The 23,625-nt window shown below is 36.9% G+C and overlaps 2 protein-coding genes across 4 annotated transcripts; both read left to right on the top strand.

The window, feature by feature from the left end:
• Positions 1 to 294: 294 nt before the first annotated feature.
• Positions 295 to 1,898, top strand: epd (ependymin). Its single transcript, XM_067491338.1, has 6 exons — positions 295 to 452; positions 618 to 649; positions 772 to 909; positions 1,002 to 1,188; positions 1,266 to 1,347; positions 1,475 to 1,898. Exons 1-6 carry the CDS (start codon positions 323 to 325, stop codon positions 1,587 to 1,589), a joined length of 684 nt encoding a protein of 227 aa, XP_067347439.1. The 5' UTR covers positions 295 to 322; the 3' UTR covers positions 1,590 to 1,898.
• Positions 1,899 to 2,779: 881 nt separating this feature from the next.
• On the top strand, positions 2,780 to 23,173 carry stag2a (STAG2 cohesin complex component a). Of its 3 annotated transcripts, XM_067492235.1 has the most exons (35): positions 2,781 to 3,007; positions 6,038 to 6,108; positions 6,329 to 6,456; positions 6,534 to 6,612; positions 6,783 to 6,941; positions 7,147 to 7,243; positions 7,356 to 7,432; positions 7,558 to 7,762; positions 7,863 to 8,014; positions 9,684 to 9,757; positions 9,989 to 10,112; positions 11,780 to 11,878; positions 12,085 to 12,164; positions 12,533 to 12,640; positions 13,765 to 13,873; positions 14,365 to 14,482; positions 14,642 to 14,745; positions 14,840 to 14,932; positions 15,045 to 15,134; positions 15,230 to 15,433; positions 15,545 to 15,615; positions 15,787 to 15,874; positions 15,980 to 16,060; positions 16,316 to 16,408; positions 16,529 to 16,703; positions 16,809 to 16,948; positions 17,035 to 17,136; positions 17,536 to 17,684; positions 17,945 to 18,073; positions 18,275 to 18,483; positions 18,639 to 18,876; positions 19,003 to 19,113; positions 19,226 to 19,352; positions 19,473 to 19,550; positions 21,172 to 23,173. In XM_067492235.1, the coding sequence occupies exons 3-35, from the start codon at positions 6,413 to 6,415 to the stop codon at positions 21,193 to 21,195; spliced, it is 3,831 nt and encodes a 1,276-aa protein (XP_067348336.1). In that variant the 5' UTR covers positions 2,781 to 3,007; positions 6,038 to 6,108; positions 6,329 to 6,412; the 3' UTR covers positions 21,196 to 23,173. The 3 variants fall into 3 exon arrangements, with proteins under 3 accessions (XP_067348337.1, XP_067348336.1, XP_067348335.1); XM_067492234.1 differs by lacking the exon at positions 6,038 to 6,108; XM_067492236.1 differs by lacking the exons at positions 6,038 to 6,108; positions 19,473 to 19,550; positions 21,172 to 23,173 and having other exon boundaries at positions 2,780 to 3,007; positions 19,003 to 19,134.
• Positions 23,174 to 23,625: the final 452 nt, after the last annotated feature.

Here is a 23,625-nt window from a genome sequence, read left to right as displayed (position 1 = left end):
GTTGACCTCCTGTATGCATATAACACTTTGAAAGTGTGTGTGTGTGTGTGTGTGTGTATGTGTGTGTGTGTTGGAGGGGGGGTGCACATATAAACACTGCACAAAAACATAGGAGAGAGGCCAGCTGCACAATCATAAAAGAAAAGATAGCCTATTAAAAAGATCCCTTTACTGGGTCACGACCAGCTGGACTGTTTAGACAGCTTGATGTTTGAAGTCCAGGGGACTATCATCCTGGGTCTTTTTACGCAACATGTATCAACTGCAACAGTCCGTATCCCTATAAAAGCAGTGGTAATCTAACTGAAAGCTAGATGAGCTTATGGTTGTTTACTGCCATCTCACACCTTATTTTGTGACTCTCTGGACCAGGACAATGTATGCAGCTTTTATGCTCTTCCTCTTCGTGTGCATGACTGCCACCACCAATGCAGACCACCATCAGCCTTGTCGTAAGCAATTATAGCTCCTTCATGTTGGTTAATATTATTGTTGATTTTGCATCTATTAGATAACTTTCAAACTCTAGACTTATATTAGTTTAAAACATGTCTAATGTTTTCTATTTTTCTATCAGTGTGTGGTAGACCCATCTAAATTACATTGTTATCTTTCAGATTCCCCCAATATGACAGGATTCATGTCTGTGGTGAGTTTTTCAGACTGGTCATTCAAGATCAATAGTACTGGCACTTCTGATAGTTTTTATAATGTGGCATTAAGGCCTCTCTCTGTTTCTTTTAATTCCTAAATTGATATTGTTGAATCCAGATGAACTTAAAGGGTGAAGTGAAAGCGTTTGGCGCATTCGCCTATGATTCTATGGGCAAGAAACTACGGTTCAGATCAAATGACAGCCAACCCACAAATACCTCACAAGGTTTGGATCTGCTGATGTTTTTTGATGAGGTAAGTTGATTTCTTCCTTAAAGAAATGTCACAATTCAAATCTTAGAACCATTTTGCACCTTGACATTTGACTCTGTGTCTGCATCTGACAGGGAATAATGTACGAGATTGACACCAAAAACCAGAGCTGTGAGAAAAAAGCACTGCAATGCACCTTGCATCCTCTAGATATTCCTGATGATGCCACTTTTGTGTCTACAATAAACTCCGGAAGTGCATCCATTGAAGGAGAGGGATTAAAACTGAACATGTGGAAAGGATCAATGGCAGACAACAAAGGTGAAAGAGAGGCTGCTTATATCACTTGTGCACTTGTTGTGGCAGAGACAAAATTGATGACATCTGTCTCTTTTTAGGTCACTACTGCATCTCCGTAACCATGGGATGTTTGCCTGTGAACATGTTCTACTTCACTGAGTCCTCATCATTCTTTTTCAGGTTGGTTTTTTTTATGCTCTTACACTATGGGAAATGTATGCAGGTGCAGTAGTATCATGTGGCTATAAAGACAATGGCTATGACATCCCTCTAAAATCTTTATGTCATTATTCTCACTTTCTTACAGCAACACGGATGTTGAATTGGAGATCAAGGATCCCGATCTTCTTTTGGTGCCTACGATTTGTCATGACCAGGCTGTGGAGGAGACGGTATACAGCTTCTTCAACGAGTTTATGTAGATGAAGCTTCACCAGCAAACAAATCAAAGCCCTATCCAAGCGTGGCCAGACAAAACTTTAGACTTTTCTCTCCTTTTCACATGTGACACTGCACTGCACAACAACTTCACATCTTCCACTGCCCTCTGAAGAAATGACTTTGAATGGATCATACTGTATTCATGCATTTTGATGTAAAGGAAAGATATATGACATGGTTTATAGAAGTAGTCATAATTACTAACAGTTGGTTGCTTTTTTAAAGTTGGTACCGCTCACAAAACCTGTAAGATATGATTAATGGAACAATAAAATGCCAAAGCTGTAAAATGTGTACATTTCAGTTTTTTCCCTAAGTGGTTATTTTGACCTGACTTTGCTGAACATTTGGACAAGAAGGTCTTGCAGTAAGAAAATTTCAGAACAGTACAACCAGATTAACCCACAACTCCTTTAACCTCTACAGTATGTGCATTGCCTTCTGTCAACAGAACACTGTTAATGGCAACTCAATTAGGCTATGTTAACAATAATAATGATAATAATATCCACTCATCCATTATCTGTCACTATTTGGGTTCACCAAATAGGATTCACTAATCAACCTAACTGGACTGTGGGAGAAAAAGGGGAGCACCCAGGGGAAACCCACGCAAGCATGGGGAGAGCATGCAAACTCCACACAGAAAGGCCACGAACCCGCAGCCTTCTAGCTTTGAGCCGGCAGCGCTATGATAATGATAAAAAAAGTATTAAATATTTTATGAGAATTGTATAATTAATCCTATAATTATTGTTTTTTATTTAAAAAAAATATTGATTCTGAAATGTAACATTTAAAAAGGTAGATGTAAATTCTTGCAATTATATCAGTGAACATCTCTTAAGCCAAGTGTTCTTATAGAAACGTGATTGATTGATATGAATCTTCGGCCTGAGTACGCCACTTCGGCTATAATAAGAGAAACTGCACTGATGTTTGCAATCACAGGTCTCTTTCTAATGCACAATAGCTCATAGTAGCCTTCCTCTGCACACACAAAGATATGCACGTCATTTCCCAACGGAGTTGGTCAAAATTTCGGATCTAAAAGCTGCGTTTCAATTTCTCAAACACTGTACAGTGGGAGTGATCACATGGGGAAAGTCAGAGGTTTGACAGCACCGACAAACATCATACGGCCCTTGCGAGTAGCAGTCCCCGCTGCCACCGACAGGTGGTGTGTGTGCGCTGCATTCTTAACCACTAATATACAAACTAACGTTACCTTGCTATGTTAGCCTCCAAGGAGCTTCTTAACGTTAGCAAACAGAGAAGCCTTTTATTTTTGAGATTTGGAAAATTATAGTTTGTCCATGAAATTAACGAAAACATCTTCTTTGCCAAGTCTGCAACGTCTGGATTATTTGGGTATAATCCGTGTTTTATTTAAAACGAGGTAAGTTATAAAATGGCGGATGTAACGTTAGCTAACACCAGGCTGTCATTGATGCTGCTGTAATGCTACTGTGTAGCTAGCCGTCCACTTGGCACCATTCTGACGGGAGTCATTCACATAGAAATATTACTTTGTCAAAATAATTTAAAATACACGTGCTGTCGTTATATAAGTGGGAGCTTCCAGTTGGTTAAAACGCATTAACGTTCTCCTTAACCAGCTAACTCCAGGTAACGATTTGATCTAATCTTGCAGCTGGCGTTACGTGATTCTGTAAATATAATCCCAAAGTGCAGCCTAACCCTGACATCCGTAGGTCGGTACGAATAAAGGGCTCAATGCAAGTGTGTAACGGTAGTTGGATAATGACTCTGCTAACAACAAATGCCAGTAAAATTAACCCGTATCAGCCAGAGCGGCTTGGCCGTCCTAGCGGAGACGGCACATCAGGAACAGATGAGAAAGGATAAGAGTCACCAGCCTCGGAAACGTCTGTGCTTGTGCTTGTTCGGAAGTGTACAACTGCGCCTGTCACAATAGTCTTGGGATGAACTCGTTCGAGAACAGAAGTAACGTTGCTGTTTACTCTCACAACGACCACACGAAATCCCCTGACAATAAACAATACTACCCACTGTCATTCCGGGGAATGTGTCTAATGTTAACGTTAAAACTCAACCTTACAGCACAAGCATCCACAAATTTTCTATCTTCCTGGTCCATGTTGCATCCATACACCTGATGTTATTAATTATTTCAGTTACACTTCATACAATATCCCAATTTACAGTGCTTTGTATATTATTATCAGTTCCAGACTTTAAACAATCCTTTGACTTCCTTGACTTATCTGCAAAACTATGTGCAGTATCTTTGCACTGACAGAGCAGTCCCCTCTACACAGCCTTACACTGTCCGAGCACTTTCCGCTTGATTAATGAGATGACAATAGATCCCCCATGTGTATCAAGCAGTGCTAAACACAGTATGCAAAACCACGCAGTCATGCCCCAGACATTGCGGTTTGAGGAGAACGTTAATATAAAAACATTCCAGACGATTTCCTTTTTTTTTGGTAAGACTTAATCAATAAAACACCTAAATCTTTAAAATAGATTTTTTTTTATTACTATTGTATGTTTTTTTTTTGATAACAACCTTCAACAGTTGTAAAGTTAAACTGCTTTATTTGTCATTATACATACAAGGTTTGCATCAGATAGAGGGTTAGTCCTGAGCCACCACCACTATTGGCCCCCCTGACCTCACATGCTTGTTTATATCAGTAGGGGAAACTTATGCAATCATGGGGAGAACATGCAAAGCCCACATAGAAAGGCCCTGTCCTGTCCAGGTATTGAACCCGGGACATTCTTGCTGTGAGGCAATAGTGCTAACCCCGTTTCCACTGTTTTTCTGTTTTACATTTATGTATGTTGTCATTAAACTATAACTCAAGCAAACAAGTGAACTGTTTCACAGACAGTAAGTGTAATATTAATCTGAGTTATTTAAAACATTTATTTACTGTGGTAAGCACAGAAAACTTAATGGGTTTATAGTTGCAGCCAATAGGTAGTTTGTGTCAGTCAGCAGGAAGTAAAACATGTGAATGTCTGTAACAGGAAATGTCATGTTGGTCCTGGAATAAAGTATTGTGCTATCTGTCAGATAACTACTTGATAAATGGTAGTGGCTGTATGTCTCAATACAGTTTGTTTGTAAGTGTAGGTAATGATTTAAATACTCTGTACCACTCTTCCAAACTTATGAATGGTCTTCATTTAAGCTACTCTTCTTTTTTGTCTTGGATTTGTTCAGCACAGGGGTCATGTGCAAACCCTCTTGCTGGTGCTTTTCAAACTTAAGGGATCCCCATCATTTATTGTCAGAGTACAAACTAATGCCTTTATTTTAGCAGTAGTCAACAAATGCTAGAATAATGTCAAACTAAGTGAAACAATCAACTTCTTTATTTGTTTTCTTTTTCTGATGGATGATAGACTGTATGTCATCTGTCTGATCAGTCATCCTAACTAGCTAACTGAATAAGTTGCTTCGGCACTGGGTAGAAATCACAGAATCACAAAAAACTAGAACTTTGTGATTGGGAACCAAAAGTCTACTCTGGCATACTTATATTTCCAAATGTGTAGTTTAGGTGCTGCTGTCAAAACCTTAGCAGCGCCTAGATAAAAAAGTAGTTGCAGTTAGCCATTCTAGCAGTATTTGTGAGTTCTCCATGAGGAGTTTTACAAAGAAGAATGGATGTGACTCTGTGCAGTGACTGAGGACAGTGACCCCATTTAGGCAGTAACAACACCTTTTTGTTGAGAGCTCTCAATGAGGCATGGGATTAAAGTAGAACTGCATGTGAGGATTTATTTCTATAATCAGTTATTTAAATGAAATGAATCAACTTATTGTTTTGACAATATTAATGATGTCTTGCAATTTTTTGTTGAATAGTCAGTATTAGGGGTGTTGAACTACGAGCCACGAGGGCAGCAGCCCTACTTGTTTTCCCAATATCCCTGGCCCTCGAGGCCCTGGAGTTTGACGACCCTGATCTATAACGACTGTCTAAAAACAACATAAAAAAGCAGTGTATTTTAACCTTTCAGAAGGTGGAACTAACTAGTAGTGAAAGCCCAGAATCTGGAAGGATGTCAGTGACAGTGAGCTAGCAGGCTCAGTACCCCTCTGAAGTAGCTAAATGAAATTTAGCCATGGTTAAATTGAATATTTATATATGTGCTTTTTAGGCTTTGCAAGAGGATGAAATCTATTTTTATTTGTAATTAAATTAATTAAAATTCAAATTCCTAATCTCTGAAATGCTTCCATCATGTCTGTTTACGCTTAAGAATAAACATTTTATTGAGAAACACATCAAAAGTACAGGTTCCCGTTTACTGTAAGTAAATAGTGTAGCAGTTCAAAATGACAGGGCCAAGAAGCTTTGAATCTGTGAGGAAACATTTACCATCTGCTGTATTAACGTGCAACATTTCCTTATTTTTGGAGTAGTTGCCCTACAAATACTGGAGCCCACCACCTAGCTGTTCAAAGAATCATTCGGGGGTTTCTTGTGTTCACAGGTACATGATTTGCATAACCTGTAGTTCTTTCCTATCAGTGTAGTTAATACTGAGGTAACCTTATCTGAGCAACATCTGATCTTTTTGCATATTCATTATAATCATGTCATTTTAGGCCCTGATAACTGAGCCACATCCATATATAAGAAAAAGACTGATTTCTTTGTCAGGCACTGTCAGTTTGCATTCATCAACAAACTCCTGTGATTTGTTTTATCAGCAGGTGCACCTGTACACACGCTTCCTTGTGTTGGGTCCAGAGCAGCAGAAGCATATTTCAGCAGCTCCAGAAAATGTTAAAGAAATGATAGCAGCGCAGGATTTGCATACAGAGTTTCAGTTTCCACAGTAAGTGGAATGTATCACAGACTAAATGAATTTTTTTAGTTTGTTTTGTTTTTGTTGACTTTATGTATTTTTCACAGAGAGGCAGAATCTCAGTTGTCTTCAGATACTGACCTTGAGGATCCTGATGGCAAAAATGCAAGGACAAGAAAAGGCATGGTATGTTTTTGTTAAACCTTATAAATCCTTTTGTATTTCATACCTACCTATGTGTAATCAGGGTCATTTGGAGGTTTGATCCAATGTCAGTATGCTTGATTGGTTTAAGAGCAGGACTGAGAAATAGTGCAACACTTTCATCTACCATCCTTCATCCTTCTTACCAACAGGCAGGCAAGAAAGGGAAAAAGGCAGTTGGAGACAAGACCAAAGGTGGGGGAGCAGGAAGGGTCCCCGGTGTCAGCTGGGTGAATGGCCATCAACAAGAGAATGGGATGGAGAATATGACCCTTTTTGAAGTGGTTAAAATGGGGAAGAGTGCCACACAGGTTAGTGTACATTAGTGTGCAAAAAGATTCTTTTTACTTTTTGTAGTTTCATCTCATGATTTTCTCATTGCTTTGTAGTTTGGTGGGTAAGTGAGTCTTTTAGCAGTGGTATTGGCACAACATCATCTGTCAGACAGACAGTGATGTTCTGATATGTTATTGTTATGTGGATCTGCTCAATAAATCATGTTTTTTCTTTGTCTAGTCTATTGTCGATGACTGGATTGAGGCATATAAACACGATAGAGATGTTGCTCTCTTGGAACTAATCAACTTCTTCATTCAGTGCTCTGGCTGTAAAGGTGAGTTTCTAACACAATCTGTATAAATATATTCATTGTTGGGTACCTAAAAGCAAAATAATTTACTCAAATTTGCTGTCATTGTGTGATTTATTTATTTATTTTTACATAGGTGCTGTAAGTGGAGAGATGTTTAGACATATGCAGAACTCTGAGATCATTCGAAAAATGACAGAGGAGTTTGATGAGGTGATGAAGGTTTTTACATTTATGGGGTATTTTTTTTATTAGAGAGCATAAAGGCATGTGAACACTATGAAAAAAAAACACAATACTCATTACTTGTATCAGATCTCTCTTCTTTCATCAAACAGGACAGTGGTGATTATCCATTAACTTTGTCAGGACCACAGTGGAAGAAATTCAGGATAAGCTTCTCTGACTTCATTGCAGTTCTGGTGCGTCAGTGTCAGTACAGTATCATCTATGATGAGTATATGATGGACACAGTCATCTCACTCCTCACGGGCCTGTCTGACTCACAGGTCAGGGCTTTTAGACATACAAGCACACTTGCAGGTGTGTACATTTGTATTCTGTATTTCTATTCCTTGTCCGTCTGCATGTTCATTCTGGTGAAGCCGTTCTTTCTGTATCTCCACTTTGTTGTCTTTGACAGCCATGAAGTTGATGACAGCTTTGGTGAACGTTGCTCTAAACCTGAGCATTAATATGGACAACACACAGAGACAGTATGAGGCAGAGAGAAACAAAGTCATTGCAAAAAGAGCCAATGATAGATTGGAACTTCTGTTGCAGAAGCGCAAAGAGGTGAGAAGAAAAAAATGTGTTGTCCAGCGTTCCCAGCTGAAGTTTGACTTTCACTCCAATCCCTCCAAGAGTGTTGTGTCTAATCCAGTTTAAATTGTATTGTGTTGAATCTCATGCAATGACCACTAGGCGTTGGGCGGTTTCGTTCTCATGTGGCACAATACTGGGGATTTAAAGCTCCAGTGTATACGAATGAAATGGGTCTGTTAGCACAAATGAAAAATATTATCCATATTTCATCAATGTACAGTAACCTGAAAATAAAAACTCTTGTGTTTTATTTCTCTATTTTTTTATTTCTCTCTGAGATTAGGCCATTTCTATTTGCATAAGGGATGGGTCATCTTTTCACAGAGGTTGCCATGTTGCGCCACTATGTTTTACATTTACATTACAGACAAGAAACAAATTACCAGCTGTGGGAAAATCTGATGCCTATCTAAAAACCCTCATCACCTTATATTGTTTAAAGGTACAGCGTGCAACTTAGGCTGGCGCTAAAATGGGACAATAAATAAGTTCTCTCCGCTGTGCCTAGTCCTCCTTCCTCCCTGCTCTGAAATAGCTTTGTTATGCTCTGCACACCCCTTCAGGTATTCATAGTACTCAAATTACAATAAATAAGAATCCTAATAAACTTATTAGTGAAGCAGAAGTTGGTTAGTAGGGCAAGCCTTGTTCAAAATGTTTAGTGAGTCAGTCAGTGCGCTTTATTTGGGAAAGCTCATTACTTAGCTGTCATGTAAAAATGGGAAAGCTGGTTTCCAAAATCGGGTTACGGGATTAGGGAAACCTGATTTTTCCCAGTTAGATTTCTGTCAGGGGAAAGCTGATTTCTTTGCCATGTATACATGTAACCAGGTTTCTAAATGGCTTTCTCCGTGTGTGTGTGTAACAGAAGGTTGCAGACAGGAGCACACAGCTAAGCGAAAGGCTGAATCAAAGTAGAGATCATTAACGTGGCGATGCAGCCTCATTTTGAAAACGAAGTCTGCCTACAGTCTGAAATTAAATTTAACATTGACAAATTGTATAAATAATTCACTTTTCCTTGCAATTTTTCAAAATTCAAATAGTTCCCATTGTGGATCAGCCGCGCGTGTGTCCCCCCCCCTTTTTTTCTTTTCTCTCTCCATGCACTGTCACTCTCCTGCGACACAAACACACACACAAAAAGAAAAGTCACAAATCAGCGTTTTCTGTCACAATACAGTTAAAATTTGCACCAGGCTTTCAAAATAAGTCAGAGCTGGAGGAGGAATCACATTGCTCTACTGCTGCATGTATATGTGGATTTACACTTATTTAGTTTATTAGGTGCATGTAAATGCAGTCTGTCTCACTGAAGGGTTCTACTCCACTTAGGTGGATGCCATCATAGACCATGGCAGACACCAGAACCTCTCTCCTTTTTGGAAAGTGGTGGTGCAATTTGCATCCTCATCAGTAGATGGCACTAAATCCTACACACTGCACCTCTAATAAAATTTTTGGTATTCACCAGTTTCACATATTTAGAATTTAATATCTTTTGCTGCAAAACCTTTTGAAAACTTATACCTTTTGCTTTTTGTGTTATGTGTCTTAAATTGGGCAGAAGGAGGGGTTATTTGTTTGTTTTCTTCCAGGGAAATTATTTAATAAGAATCACTTTGTGTTTATGTTTCAGCTTCAAGAAAATCAAGATGAAATTGAAAACATGATGAATGCAATTTTCAAAGGAGTGTTTGTTCACAGATACCGGTATGTGAGAACTTGATTTACCTAGACAGTGCATGTTGACAGTGCTTTCACTAAGGGGACTCCATTCACACAAGCAAGGACTTTTTGCCATTTTTGGCTTTGTGGCACCCTCTAGTGTGAAAGAAGTATCAACACAAATAAAAGTTCATAGTTTAACAGCTCAGTTTACACGTGGGTAAATTGTAATTGTAATGACAATGATTACATTTAAACAGTGTTCTTATTTGCCAGAGATGCCATTGCTGAAATCCGAGCTATTTGTATTGAGGAGATTGGAGTGTGGATGAAGCTGTACAGTGATGCCTTCCTCAATGACAGTTATCTGAAGTATGTGGGCTGGACATTGCATGACAAGGTATTTTAAAAGATAAAATTTGTGTAGTGTAGAAACACTACACAAATTGTTCTTTTTTGATTTAGGCTATGCATGTTGGAGGTTCGACTTTTGTTTAAAGTAAACTGCTGCTGTAAGCGCATGTAGCTTTCACGTCATCCGCTCACTTTAGAAAAGCTGTCCAAGTTAACAAACAACTAAAGTAAACATGTCTTAATGTATATTCAAATGTTAGAAATTGATATAATGTCTGTTTAATTAAACCCAAACATTGCAAGCAGTTATAAAACCATATATTATTATCTTGGCTGGAAGGCTTTTGCCTGAAAGCTGCTACTGGTTGTTTTGATTTTCCATTAAGCATGATAGAAACACCACCTTGTTTTCTCTTACATGTGTCATTGTGTAGCACCACTGGTTCTTACTTATTAATTGTTTCTTGCGCAGTTCATACGTACACTTCCCAGCCACTTTATTGGGTACTTTATTAGGTACACTTGTTCAACTGCTTGCTAATTGCTAATTTAATCAGCCAATCACATAGCAGCAACTCAGCAAACAGCAAAGTGCATTTAGGTACATGTGGACATGGTCGAGAAGATTTGCTAAAATTCAAATGGAGCATTAGTAGGGGGAAGAAAGGTGTATTAAGTGAACTTGGAGTGGTTGTTGGTGGCAGATGGCCTGGTCTGAGTACTTCACGATCTGCTGATTATCTTGGTTTTCTCTGGGAAAATGTGGGTTACTCACCTGTCAGTACTTAAAGAGGTTGAATCAGCTCCACCTTTACAAACAGTGATATTTGAGCCATGTGTGCGTATGTGTGTGTGTATGTCTATATGGCACTGTTTGCAATTTTATTGTTTTCTGCATAAATTGGTCATGAAATATGATATGACCTTCACCTAAGTCACAGTCATCAAAAAGATGGTGAAAAAAGTAATGGCAACACCAGTCTCATGATTAATGAAATATTAACCAGTCATTAAACATTACCTGGAATCCAATCAATGAAACAAGAATGGGGAGGTATGGCTTACTTATAAAATTACTCAAACAGTTTCAATGTGCTATTCAAAAGCAGCATCATCTGATGTCTGGTCAAAAAAAAAATCTCAGAAGAGCTATGATTAAGAACTGTTTATGTGCATGTAGCTGGAAGGAGTTACAGAGTAATCTCAAAGAGATATTCACCTGTCCACATTTAGAAATACTAGGTATAAATTGAGATGATTAAGCTTCAAAGTAAATCTATTGAAAAATGGCTTTGAAGTGGCCTATTTGGAGACCAGCCCCTCAACCCAATGCACATGAATGGAATGACATTTCAAGACAGCCGTTCACACCAGACGTCTTAAGAATATTGCTGAACTGAGGCAATTCTGTAATGAACATTGGTCCAAAAGGTCAAATCAGTAGCTACAGGCTGCAGGCTACAGGAGATGCTTGCTTGAGATTATTGCCGGTTCAACCAGTAATTAAAACACCATTACATTTTACACCATCGCTTTGTATGTTTAATGGGTGTGTATTATCAACTTAGAAATAATGTGCTTGTTGATATTTGTGACTTTGATCAAGATCAGATCACATTTTATGATCAAAAAAATGGAAAATGTAAAGCGTGCCATAAAGAGGTTTTAATGATTGCATGGAATAAATGCTTTTTACCTCTGTTGTGATTCTAGCAAGGTGAGGTGCGACTAAAGTGTCTTACTGCCCTGCAAGGCCTATATTTCAACAGAGAGCTAAGTAATCGACTGGAGCTATTCACAAGTCGCTTCAAGGTGAGATAGAAGCTGCATCACTTACAACAGTATCAGTAAATCATATAAAATTGACAGAATTTTATTTGTTGTTTTATTTGTAGATAACATTGTTAATTACATCATTTTGATTTCGTTTGTATTCATGCATGATTTCACATCTAATGCTTTGAAGAGCTCCCTGTTAAGATAATGTATCTGACACATGGACTTGCTCTCATGGACAGGACCGCATAGTCTCAATGACTTTGGACAAAGAATATGATGTTGCAGTCCAAGCCATTAAACTTCTGACACTTGTCTTACAGTGAGCAACCTCTCTTCCTCTTGAACAATATATTTCTGCATTTATGTTCTTTTATGAAGCCATACTATGTGATTCTATTATACTAATTACAGTGAACTTGACAAACACTCAGAATCTCACTACAGATTGAAGTTAAATAGACCTGATTTATGTTTGTTCATTAGGGCTCAAATAAAACAATTTTTTATAGCAGTATATTATATACTGATTTTTATTATATTCGCCTTTCTCCCTGACCCTAAATGCTTATGTGAGAAAATTTACCTTCCAGAGTCAGCTTCACTGTAATTCATTTTGGTCATTTTTGAATTCATTAAACAGGCTTTTATGAGTAAGTATGTCTGAATTATATTTATTTATTCCAACAGGAGTAATGATGAGGTTCTGACAGCAGAGGACTGTGAGAGTGTGTATCATCTGGTTTACTCAGCACATCGCCCTATTGCGGTTGCAGCAGGAGAATTTCTGTTTAAGAAGTAAGAGATTTAGTAAGAGGTGCAGGGGAACTGATCATGAACAATCAGTAGAGTGTGACAGTGACTCAGTTTCAGTGCAAGAACAAAAGTATATGTAAATGCAATGCAGGTATTTCTTGAACACATTCTATGTTTTTAACTTAAAATTGAGTGTAATATCTACAGTATATCTATCTATCTTAAAGTAGATTTGAAAGAAGAAATATTCATAAACTAATCCTCACATTAATGAATCTAATATTTTATCCTCATAGCACAACATGTGTTGTATAAACAATAAAAATTCCCAAGCACAAAATTAAATTTAACTACACGTTTGTGTTGAAAACATCCTGGACAAATGTATTCATACTTTTCTGTTCTTTTTACCTACCAACTCCTACCAACTGGTACCAACTACCAATTTCTATCTCTCCATGTGTGTGTGTGTCGGTGTCTCTCTCTCTCTCTCTCTGTCTCTCTCTACTCTCCCTCTTACCCTTGACACAAAATAACTGAAACTACCATCAAACTAAAGCATGTAAACATGTGGTCAAGTTTCTAGCTGACTAGTGTAGCCCCTCTTTTATGCCGAGAGTTATGTTTCCAGAACACATATGGTGAACAATGAGATAGACAAATGGTGACTATAAACTACATTAAATTAACTCAGTGTTTTGATCCAACTTCGTTTGAAGTAATGCTATCACACAGTTCGACCACCAATCAATGTTATCTGATAAATGACTCAACTCATCCAATTAGCCTTTTGGACATTGTGTTACTGTAGCAGACGTATTTTTAATCATTTTTAACTTGTCTAGTTGGGCTTTTTTAAATGCTAGAGGTCAATTGCTGTGTTACTGTGGTTGCTTCCAATATAAAACAAAAATATATCCAATTTGAAATTTGCATTTTTTTGTTTTTGTTTTGTTTTTTATTGTGATTTAATGTAAAGAAGAATTTATTTAGCCCTAATGTGTTTTGTAATATAGTAATGGGTAAATTATGTGAAATCCCAAGAACTAGTAATATGTACATTTACCTGAAGGCTCATATCTCTTCCATCTATAGCTTTGCCAAAAGGTCTGCAAGCATTTCTTCCATCTGCCTTCACCATGCATTTTGTTTTGTGCCAATTGCAGGCTATTCAGCCATCGAGGTCCTGAGGAAGAGGGTTTACACAGGAGAGGCAGACAGAGCCTTAATGGCAGCCTTATCAAGACTACAGTCTTTTTCTTCCTGGAGAGTGAGGTAACCAGGTTTTTTTATTTTCACTTGATGATGTTAATCTTGTGCTCATTGTAATAAAAATGTCCATTTAGTTTTTGAGTGGTAAAAATGGTGAATGGTCTGTACTTACATAGTGTTTTTCTACCTTAACAATAACCAAATTGCTTTACACCACTTGTCATTCACCCATTCACACTCACAATCATGCACAAACGCACTGCAGCTGGCCTGCACTCACAAGGAGCCATAATTTGGCATTTACTATCTTCCTCAAGGATGATTTAACATTAAATACAGTAGTTCTTGAATTAATTCAAGAGCCCCATCTTGGTCAGCAACTGTTTTACCTCCAGTGCCTCCAGTTTCTTGCTAAATTAGGTTTAGTTTAGACTAGATAATTGCTTTTCCATACATTTTTTAGATAGTATGTTGATATTAGAACAGGAATCTACATTATCTTGTTCAGTGTATTTTAAATTTTATAACTTTTAGCTTTTTTGTTTTATGTACAGCTCCATGAGCATGGGGCCTACTTGGTGGATAGCCTGTGGGAGTGTGCGTCAGAGCTGCTGAAGGACTGGGAGACAATGATCAGCCTTCTGCTGGATGAGCCCATGCCAGGAGAGGAAGGTAAGGGACAACTCTCCTAGGCAGTTACTTGGTGAGATCAAGGGCATCATTTTATTTTATTTTATTTTTTTGCTTTATTTATGTATTTTTGTTACTTGACTTGGCAGGGCAAGTCTCACCATTACGTTGTGAGTAGCTTCTTGTATCTGTGGTTTTTAGCCCTGACTGATCGCCAGGAGACAGCTCTGGTTGAGATCATGCTCTGTGCCATCCGGCAAGCTTGTGAATGCCACCCTCCTGTTGGCAGAGGCACAGGAAAGAGGGTGAGTTTCTAGTCGTCATGTTCTACATAGAGAGAATTAACTTTGTTACTTATTTGAATTTGCTAATTTGGTTTTATTGTTGTGCATGGAAAAGGTCCTGACTGCAAAGGAAAAGAAAACACAGCTGGATGATCGAACAAGGATCACAGAGATGTTTGCAGTTGCATTGCCTCTATTACTTGCAAAGGTGAATACTTGTGCTTTACAGCGAACACCTGTCCCAGTTGACTTATATTTTATATCTGAACAACAGGCTTGATTTCAAAACATTTAAACTACTTTGTCATGTGTCATTACAGTACTGCGTTGATATTGATAAGGTGACAAATTTGCTGCAAATACCAAAGTATTTTGATCTTGACATCTACACAACTGGCCGATTAGAAAAGGTTTGTCAGTTTTTACATTTTTACTAAATCATGCAACCTGTAAATTGTATCCAGCACAGTTAAATAATTTTATGTACTATAATGTTGTCATCAAGCATTTAGATGCTTTGTTGCGACAAATCTGGGAAGTCGTGGATAAGCACACAGACACTGAGGTTCTAGAAGCCTGCTCTACCACCTACCACTATCTCTGCAATGAGGAGTTCACCATCTTCAACCGCGTGGACATTGCTCGCTCCCAGCTTCTTGATGAGCTTGTAGATAAGTTCAGCAGACTGTTGGAGGACCTTCTGCAAGAGGTGGGTGTTGTAAGATGTTTGTTTGGGTGTTTTTTTTTTTTTTTTTATATTAACACACATAGCCAAGAATGACTGTCCAGGTTTGCACAAGTTGTATCTCGTTGTATTCAGGATGAAGAACCGGATGAGGATGATGCTTACCAGGTTTTGTCTACACTCAAGAAGATCAGCGCTTTCCACAAGTAAAGCAGTTAACATTGTTTATACTTTTTGCATTTAACCTGCTTTTCATTTGTCTCATCAGTTTTGTTTTTTTATTACATAAGCAGTTAACGATTACATTTGCATAAATGTAAATTAGGTTTTCATGTATTATTTTTTTTTTTAATCTGCATACTTTTTTCTTCCATTAGTGCACTTGACCTCTCAAAGTGGGATCTTTTCACCAGCAACTACAGGCTACTAAACACAGGTCTGCAGAATGGAGATATGCCTGAACAGGTATTGCAGCTCTATCAATAACCTCTTCTATAACTTTGTCATTAACATGAAACAGTTTCAAAGAAATTCACATCTCACTAGATTTGCTTGATCTACCCCCTGTAGATTGTGATACATGCGATGCAGTGCACACATTACATTGTCCTGTGGCATTTAGCAAAGGTTTCAGATGGCAATTCATTAAAGGTACAGTATTCACAAAATATTCTTTAAAGCGTTTTTGGTTGCTTGGCAGAATGTAGTAAGGTATAGTTTACATCTGTGTAATAGGGACAAGTGTAAAAGGTGTAAATAGAATACCAAGAAGTGAACTCAGGCTTTGTTTCATCTTGCATACTATTTTTACATTCATATGGCTCTAACAATACTAGGAAAATCCTAAATGTATACTTGTTATATTTAATTTTTATCCCTGTCTAACTGAAGATTTACTTCTTTCAGGGCGATATGGTGACACTGAGAAAGCAAATGAGAGCTTTCTGCTTAATGTGTCAGCGTTACCTAAACAGCATCAACACTGCTGTCAAAGAGCAGGTGCGATTATGCTGAACACTTTCCTTTTAATACCAATTTATATACATTACCTACATTCTTAGCTTAACAGAAAATGTAGTTGTCAGTATTGTCATAAAAAAATGATTCTGTTTATTCCAGGCCTTCACCATACTATGTGATCTGCTATTGATCTTTAGTCACCAAATTATGACTTCTGGTCGGGAACAACTTGAACCTCTGGTCTATATGCCGGACTCTTCATTGCAGGCAGAACTGCTCAGTTTCATCATGGATCATGTGTTCATTGATCAGGATGCTGACAACAACAGCACAGGTTAGAGTCAGTCTTGTAGTAATGCAGTGCAGCTAAGCATAAAGAATGGAAGATGTGGACTAATTCCTTCTTTTATTTTTATTTGTATTATTTTATTTATTTTAGATGGACAGCAAGATGATGAAGCCAGTAAAATCGAAGCACTTCACAAGCGAAGAAATCTTCTTGCTGCCTATTGCAAATTAATCACTTACAATGTTGTAGAAATTAACACTGGAGCAGATATATTTAAACAGTACATGAGGGTAGGTTTAAAGCCCTGTTTAGTAATAATCAAGACTTTTTTAGTCTTGCTGTTCATATTAACAATATTCCTTCTCTTTGTCTTCAGTATTACAATGATTATGGCGATATCATTAAGGAAACAATGAGTAAAACAAGGCAAATCGACAAAATACAATATGCAAAGACTCTTATTTTAAGCTCGCAAAAGGTAAGATTCTTGGCTCGGATTGTATAAACAAAACATTTTTGTTGTTGCCCTGTTTATTTTTGCGGTGAATTAGTTGACGACTTGTGTGCTACCAAATTTTCCAAGTTATGTAAAGTTGAATTTACAAACTTTACTGACTTTTGTTTATCTATGACGTATAATTTTTACAAAAAGTTACTCCATTGTGGCAGATAAACAGAGGAATCTGGTGGTCTTCTTTAGGCTCAATTGTAAAAAAAAAAGAAAACAAAACTGCAGTGTATATATGATATTACAGATTACATGGCCATTTACTGTAGTATTTGGACCTCTATGGCTGAAACCCCCTCTAAAGAAATATGTTGTGTGCATGTATGTCACTTTTATTGTTTGTTTGTTTTTTGGTTTTGTTTTTTTCAGTTATTCAATGAGATGTTGTCTGAACTTGGGATCAGTTTTGACCGCTCATCATCGGCCTTCTGTGGCATAAAAGAGCTTGCCCGACGCTTCTCATTAACCTTTGGCTTGGATCAGTTGAAGACCAGGGAGGCTATTGCCATGTTACATAAGTTAGTAGCAGTTGTGTTCTACAGTGTTGATTACAGCTTTGCATTCAGCTCCTAAAATGTTTGGTCTGTTTGGTGTGGTTTTATTCAGTGTAGACAATAATGGAGGTCTACAGCATACATTAAGTCATTGTTGGGTTGTTTGTTCCTGTGTGGGCATTGTTTAAAATACAGTTAATTTAGAAAATGATGTCCATTAATAACCAAAATTATCCATTAATGAGCAAAGCTGTTCATTCATTACGCTCTTTGTATTTGTTTAGGGATGGAATTGAGTTTGCTTTTAAGGAACCTAGTCCTCAGGGAGAGGGGGGTCCACCTCTAAATCTAGCATTTTTGGATATTCTGAGCGAGTTCTCCAGCAAACTAATTCGACAGGACAAGAGAACAGTGTAAGTCCAGTAATATTCACTCACAGGCCACTTCATTAGGCACAACTGAGCAATCTAATGCAATCCAATACCCCGCCATAAATTATGATATAATTTGAACATTGAAGCTTTCAGAAAGTTGATATTTCTGCTATGTGTTGTTTTTCTTTTTTTTTTGAGCAGTGAAGAATTCTGAAAAACTAACTCTTGTCATTTTGACAGTCACATGTACCTGGAGCGATTCATGACATTTCAGATGGCTCTGCAGAGAGAGGAGTGCTGGCTGCCACTCATTTCCTACAGGAACTCCCTGCAAGCTGGAGGTGATGATGACACCATGTCCGTCATCAGTGGCATCAGCAGCCGAGGGTCTACCATCAGGAGTAAAAAGTCCAAGTCAGTTACTGCTAGCAAACGGAAATTGCCTGATGGTGAGAAATTGCAATATTGTTATACTTTAGGTACACCTAGATTTATATTATATAAAATAAAAATTAATCTACAGCGTAAGTTCACAGCATATTATTATTACCACTGCACACACACAAAAAATACAAGTAGTTAATTTCTTTCCTTTCTTTTGCAGAAGAGAACAGCTGCAGCAGTAGTGATGCATCCTGGATGAACCGTGAACAGAACGTACAGACAGCAGTTATGATGCATTCACCCCACCTAACCTCCACTGTACTGAGAGATGCAAAAAAGGTGAGACCAGAGGACAACTACACGAGTGTATACACCATGCCAACAGAGCAACAGTCCCATCAGCCTTTGCCTCTAGAGCAGCAGCCACAACATCATCACCAAGCTGCCATTGATTACAAGTATGAAAAGCTTTCTATTTACCAGTTTGTTTATCATACCTTGAAACAAACCTTTAAAAAAATATCTGCTTTTACCGTACTTTGTAAATTAGGAAGTCTTGTTAAATACTGACCACTCTCCTATAGCACCCAGGTTACTTGGATGTTGACACAGAGGCAACAAGCTGAGGCCCGTCAGCACCAAGACCGTGTTAGCATACACTACGCCAAGATGAGGAACCATATGCAGCAAGCAATGTAAGAGGGCACCGAACATTTGTAAGCTTAAATTGTGGGGGACAATATTTTTTAAATAATTACCAACCAACCAGCATTTCATTAAAAAGTGTAGTGTGTGTTTACTGCACAGTCGTCGAAGCTCAGGTCTCATGGAGGATGATGAGGAGCCAATAGTGGAGGATGTGATGATGTCAGCGGAAGACCGCTTAGAGGACATCAATGAGGGCATGGATTTTGACACAATGGACATTGATTTGGTAATTTTAGAAATAAAAATATGGATTTTGTATACCAAATAATACCACCATAATGTCAGCATTGTAGCATATACTGCATTACAGTTGTTGCATTGTTCTAACATGGCTGTTATTTTTCAGCCGGCATCAAAGAATCGCAGAGAAAGAACTGAACTAAAGCCAGACTACTTTGATCCTTCTTCGATCATGGATGATTCGGTAAAAATGCTTTGTATTTTGATATTATGCATTGTAAGGTTGTAGAATGGTCTTATTCTGTTTTGTGGATGTAACTCTTTTACGATCATGACACCATGATAATCATGAACACAATTTGTTATCCTTACAGAATCACATGTTATAGAAATATAACAAGTGCTCTGAAACATTTGCAGATTAGAGAGGATATCAGCAAGAGTCATTTTTGTTTTACAGATTCAAATGAGCACCCTAATGGCAAAAAGCATCAAAATGTGTCTAAAATCACTCAATGATCCGCTGTTCACCCAAACACTTGTGTGTTGTTATATACTTAGCATCTACCCTGTATATCCACTAACAACAAAAGTGAGTTTGCAGTTATCCATAAATTTGTCTTAAAACATATACATTTACAATTATAAACAAACACTGTTTATGTTTTGTCCATATTGAATAGATTATTCACACATTTACAGTGTAACTTTGAGGAATGATTAAATTATTTAGCTAATTACATTAGCTAAAGCTAAATGAAGTCGGGAGTTAACAAACCTGGATTCCAGCTAATGAAACAAAATTGTTGGATAGAGCTACTTTGACCTAAAAGTGTAACTTTGCAATTCACAGAAAGTATCTGGTGATGTCAAGCCTTCCTCACAAAAATTAAATCTCAGAAAATTTGCATAAAATTCAAAGGTTACAAACTAAGAAAATCCACCTTTTAAAGTAGCACACTTAGAGCCAAGGTCTTAACCCATTAAAGATGCTGTTTACACATGACATCATAAGAATATGGCTAAGCTGATGCATCTCTGTCTGGAAGAACAGTCCAAATTCCTCCTGAATGTTGCGTTGAACTGATCCATTTGCTTATTTTAGATTGGTACTAAAGAAAATATTTTCCAGACACTTACTTATGAATTATGTTTGTCTATTAGTCAGTTTTCTCAAGAAACAGTTATTTGATTTTTAAAAGCTACAGGTAAATAAATGTATTCAATAAAACCCAAATATATGGATCAAATATTCAGAAGCTGGAGGACAGTCCTTGAGGACAAAGGAAACACAATGACAGTTTGTATTGTTCAGAACAAAATGTGCTACGTTTTACATATTGCAGGCTTGAAGTCTAAAAACAAACTTTACAAAAACACACCTCCTCCCAAAACCAGAGACAGTAATAAAAAAATTAGCTTTAATACACATTACCTCATAATCATGCAAGTGTCCCTTTAAACATTTACATCTACATGTGTAAACAGCTGTTGCTGTGCATCCCTTTGCCTGTTGAGCGTAAAAGGTGAAGTGGAACTGTGGATGCTGCTGCCAAAAGGGGTCCAAATTTTAAATCCAAGAGTTCATTTACTTCAACTAGTAATGTGAATGCTTATGTGGGTGTGCTCAGTAAAAACACTAATTGTTTGTCTGTTATTAGCATAAGCAAATTCAGTTTGTCTGTACTTGACATTTTATGACTGTTTATTGCACAGATTCAGGTCATTTTAAATTGTTCACTGACTTGTTCTTGACACTGTACAAAAATGAAAACTTCATCACTTCTTTTTTAATTTGTGTGGATGTTGTGCTATTTAAACATTGTTCAAACAAGACTTCTGAATGACTTTCTGTATGTTTTTAGGTTCTCAATGTTTCAATGTTCTAGTATGAATTGGATACACCAAGGACAATGTGTCATCAAAATCCTTCGATGATAAATCAAAATGGATTGAACTGGACTACTAAGAATGGTTTGTGAACTACCATTGTTTGCCTCTTACAATTTAAGAGGAAGAGCTTGAATTTGAATTTTATTCTATTTTCACACACCTGACTTTTACTATACCACTGGAGAAATATCTTTTAATTTTTTATTTTATTTTTTTTTGTTTAGCTGTCCTATAAACAAGCATAATGTAAGCTTTCAGTACGCTGGATCTGATTCAGCTAGTGTGGACAAGAACAGACTGAAATACAAATTAATAATATATACCTGTAATCTTTTTCATTCAGTAGACACAAATTGTCTGTCGTAAATACCTAGTATTACAAGGGAGGGGGTGGGCACAATTTCACAAACACCAGTGAATAGAAATAAAATAGCTCTGCAAAATTATCCTACCTTAATGATCCTTGTAGCATTCAGTTGTTGTTGAACACTCTGACACTTTGTCACAGTGGTGTAAATTAGCTCTGTGGTCATTTCGCAGCCATGTTTTTACAAACTATCATATGATCACATTATCACCTCTGGCACAATATAATTGGAAACTAAACACCATAAGCTTCATAAAGGCAACATTAATTGCAGGCTATTGAAGTGGACTACATTACCATGTAAAGGTGTCAGCTATATTGGGTTCTCCTTGTGTACCTTTTTATAAACTGTAGATTTTGGCATGGCATGTAGCCATATATTGAAAAATGTACACAGTGAAGTATAATGTGAACTGGCGTCTCATACTGTTCAAAGGCCTTGCCACAAATGAAATGCGGTATTCTCAGATTTCTTTGTGATTGTATTTTTTAGAAATGTATGTGTTCTGCTTTTATACCTTATAGATAACTTTGATTTATAGATATTTTGTAATGACAATCAAATGTAAATTAATGGTTTCTAAACATGTTATTTCACATAGATGCTGAAATAATCCTTTTTATGAAAATGATTATGTTACTATAGATATGGCCTACTGTTTGTATTTTATTTTCATCTCTCTATATTGAATGGTTGAAAAACTAATACATTAACAAATGTATTAATTTGAAAAATTAATGGCTGCCTCACAATATATGTTTTAATATTGGGATCATTTACAGTGTCCTACATAATATTTTAACTCAACCTTAATCATGTAATCACTTCTATATCTGAATATTTTCATGTTATAATATCTAATAATACCCAATAACACAGACATGCCATATTGCCATGTTTAACAGAAAGGATTCTAAATATGGTTGAAAAAAGTGTTGTTTTTGTTTTGTTTTTTTAAGATTCCAAATGTGCAAATTATTTCTTGAAAAACCCAATTTATTTGGTGTGCCACTGTTTTGTGTATAAGAGTTCGAGAATTATTCTAAATTACGAAGTTTTAGAATTCTTTAGTGAACTAATATCAGAATTGTATATTATACAAATATGTAATATATTGTGAATTGGTGCTTATTTTATATTTGCAGTTCACTTGTAATATTTAGGGAAAGTTTAAAGAGATATAATGTAACTATTTGAAGTTAACATACTTCTTTTCAAGTACTTCTTTTGGTATTTTATGGGAAAGGGTCTATTCATGTTGTTGGTGGAATCAATCCCTATGTTCCTCAGAATCTCGCTAGAAACTGGAGAAACAGCTCACATTGTTATTGCATAAACTACTAAACATTATTGCATAAACTACTAGTCATGTCAAGCTGATGAGAAACGTACATCTTAGAGCTGCCTATAAATTTACAATTCATTTTGGGTCCTTTCTTTCTTGCATTGAACTGCTGAAAATGTGCATACATATGTACATTTACACATATTTTAAACTTTCTGTATATTAAATTTGTTTTTATTCTATTTACAGATTGCCTATTGCATCCTTTAAGATTTGTATTTATGTCTCAAGATGTAACAGAATAAACCCTCTGGAATTGTGTATTTATCTTAAAAACATCATTTTCAAGCGATAATTCCAACTTTAGTGAACATGACAGATTTCAAAAATGTACTAAAATACTGTTCTTTATTTTTATTCAATTTGTCTTAGAACATTTCATGTAATTAACAACCGACTGACATGCGTCACGTTAATATTTTAACTTTAACTAATGAATTTACAGTTGTAATAGCACACAATTAACAAATAGTTACAAAGTAATTTGCTTGTCAAGGTGGAAACTGCCCGCAATGCACATTTACTGTTATAGTGGGCATTCTGGAAACCTGGCGTTCTGGCATTCTAAAGTATTCTGTTAGCTCTTTTAGAGGCAAGACAATGTACTGCTTGGGGTTAGTTAAATATAGTTTAAACTATACTTGGGGTCTTGATAGGTACCACAACCATTTATGGAGAGTAGAGTGCCGTTTAAACAAAGCCTGGGCCTTATA

The sequence above is a fragment of the Channa argus genome, chromosome 22 (genome assembly GCF_033026475.1).
Source record: "Channa argus isolate prfri chromosome 22, Channa argus male v1.0, whole genome shotgun sequence".
In the NCBI taxonomy this organism is placed as follows: Eukaryota; Metazoa; Chordata; class Actinopteri; order Anabantiformes; family Channidae; genus Channa; species Channa argus.
The sequence above is the reverse complement of the archived record's forward strand: the minus strand, read 5'-3'. Positions and strand labels throughout refer to the sequence as shown.

Excerpts from the sequence above, each read along its gene's own strand:
- stag2a (XM_067492234.1), top strand. The coding sequence starts at position 6,413 with ATGATAGCAGCGCAGGATTTGCATACAGAGTTTCAGTTTCCACA. Across the intron at positions 6,613-6,782 it reads CAAGGACAAGAAAAGGCATG|GCAGGCAAGAAAGGGAAAAA; the intron begins GTATGTTTTTGT and ends TCTTACCAACAG. Across the intron at positions 18,074-18,274 it reads CGACAGGACAAGAGAACAGT|TCACATGTACCTGGAGCGAT; the intron begins GTAAGTCCAGTA and ends TCATTTTGACAG.
- epd (XM_067491338.1), top strand. The coding sequence starts at position 323 with ATGGTTGTTTACTGCCATCTCACACCTTATTTTGTGACTCTCTGGACC. Across the intron at positions 1,189-1,265 it reads ATCAATGGCAGACAACAAAG|GTCACTACTGCATCTCCGTA; the intron begins GTGAAAGAGAGG and ends GTCTCTTTTTAG. Across the intron at positions 1,348-1,474 it reads TCCTCATCATTCTTTTTCAG|CAACACGGATGTTGAATTGG; the intron begins GTTGGTTTTTTT and ends ACTTTCTTACAG.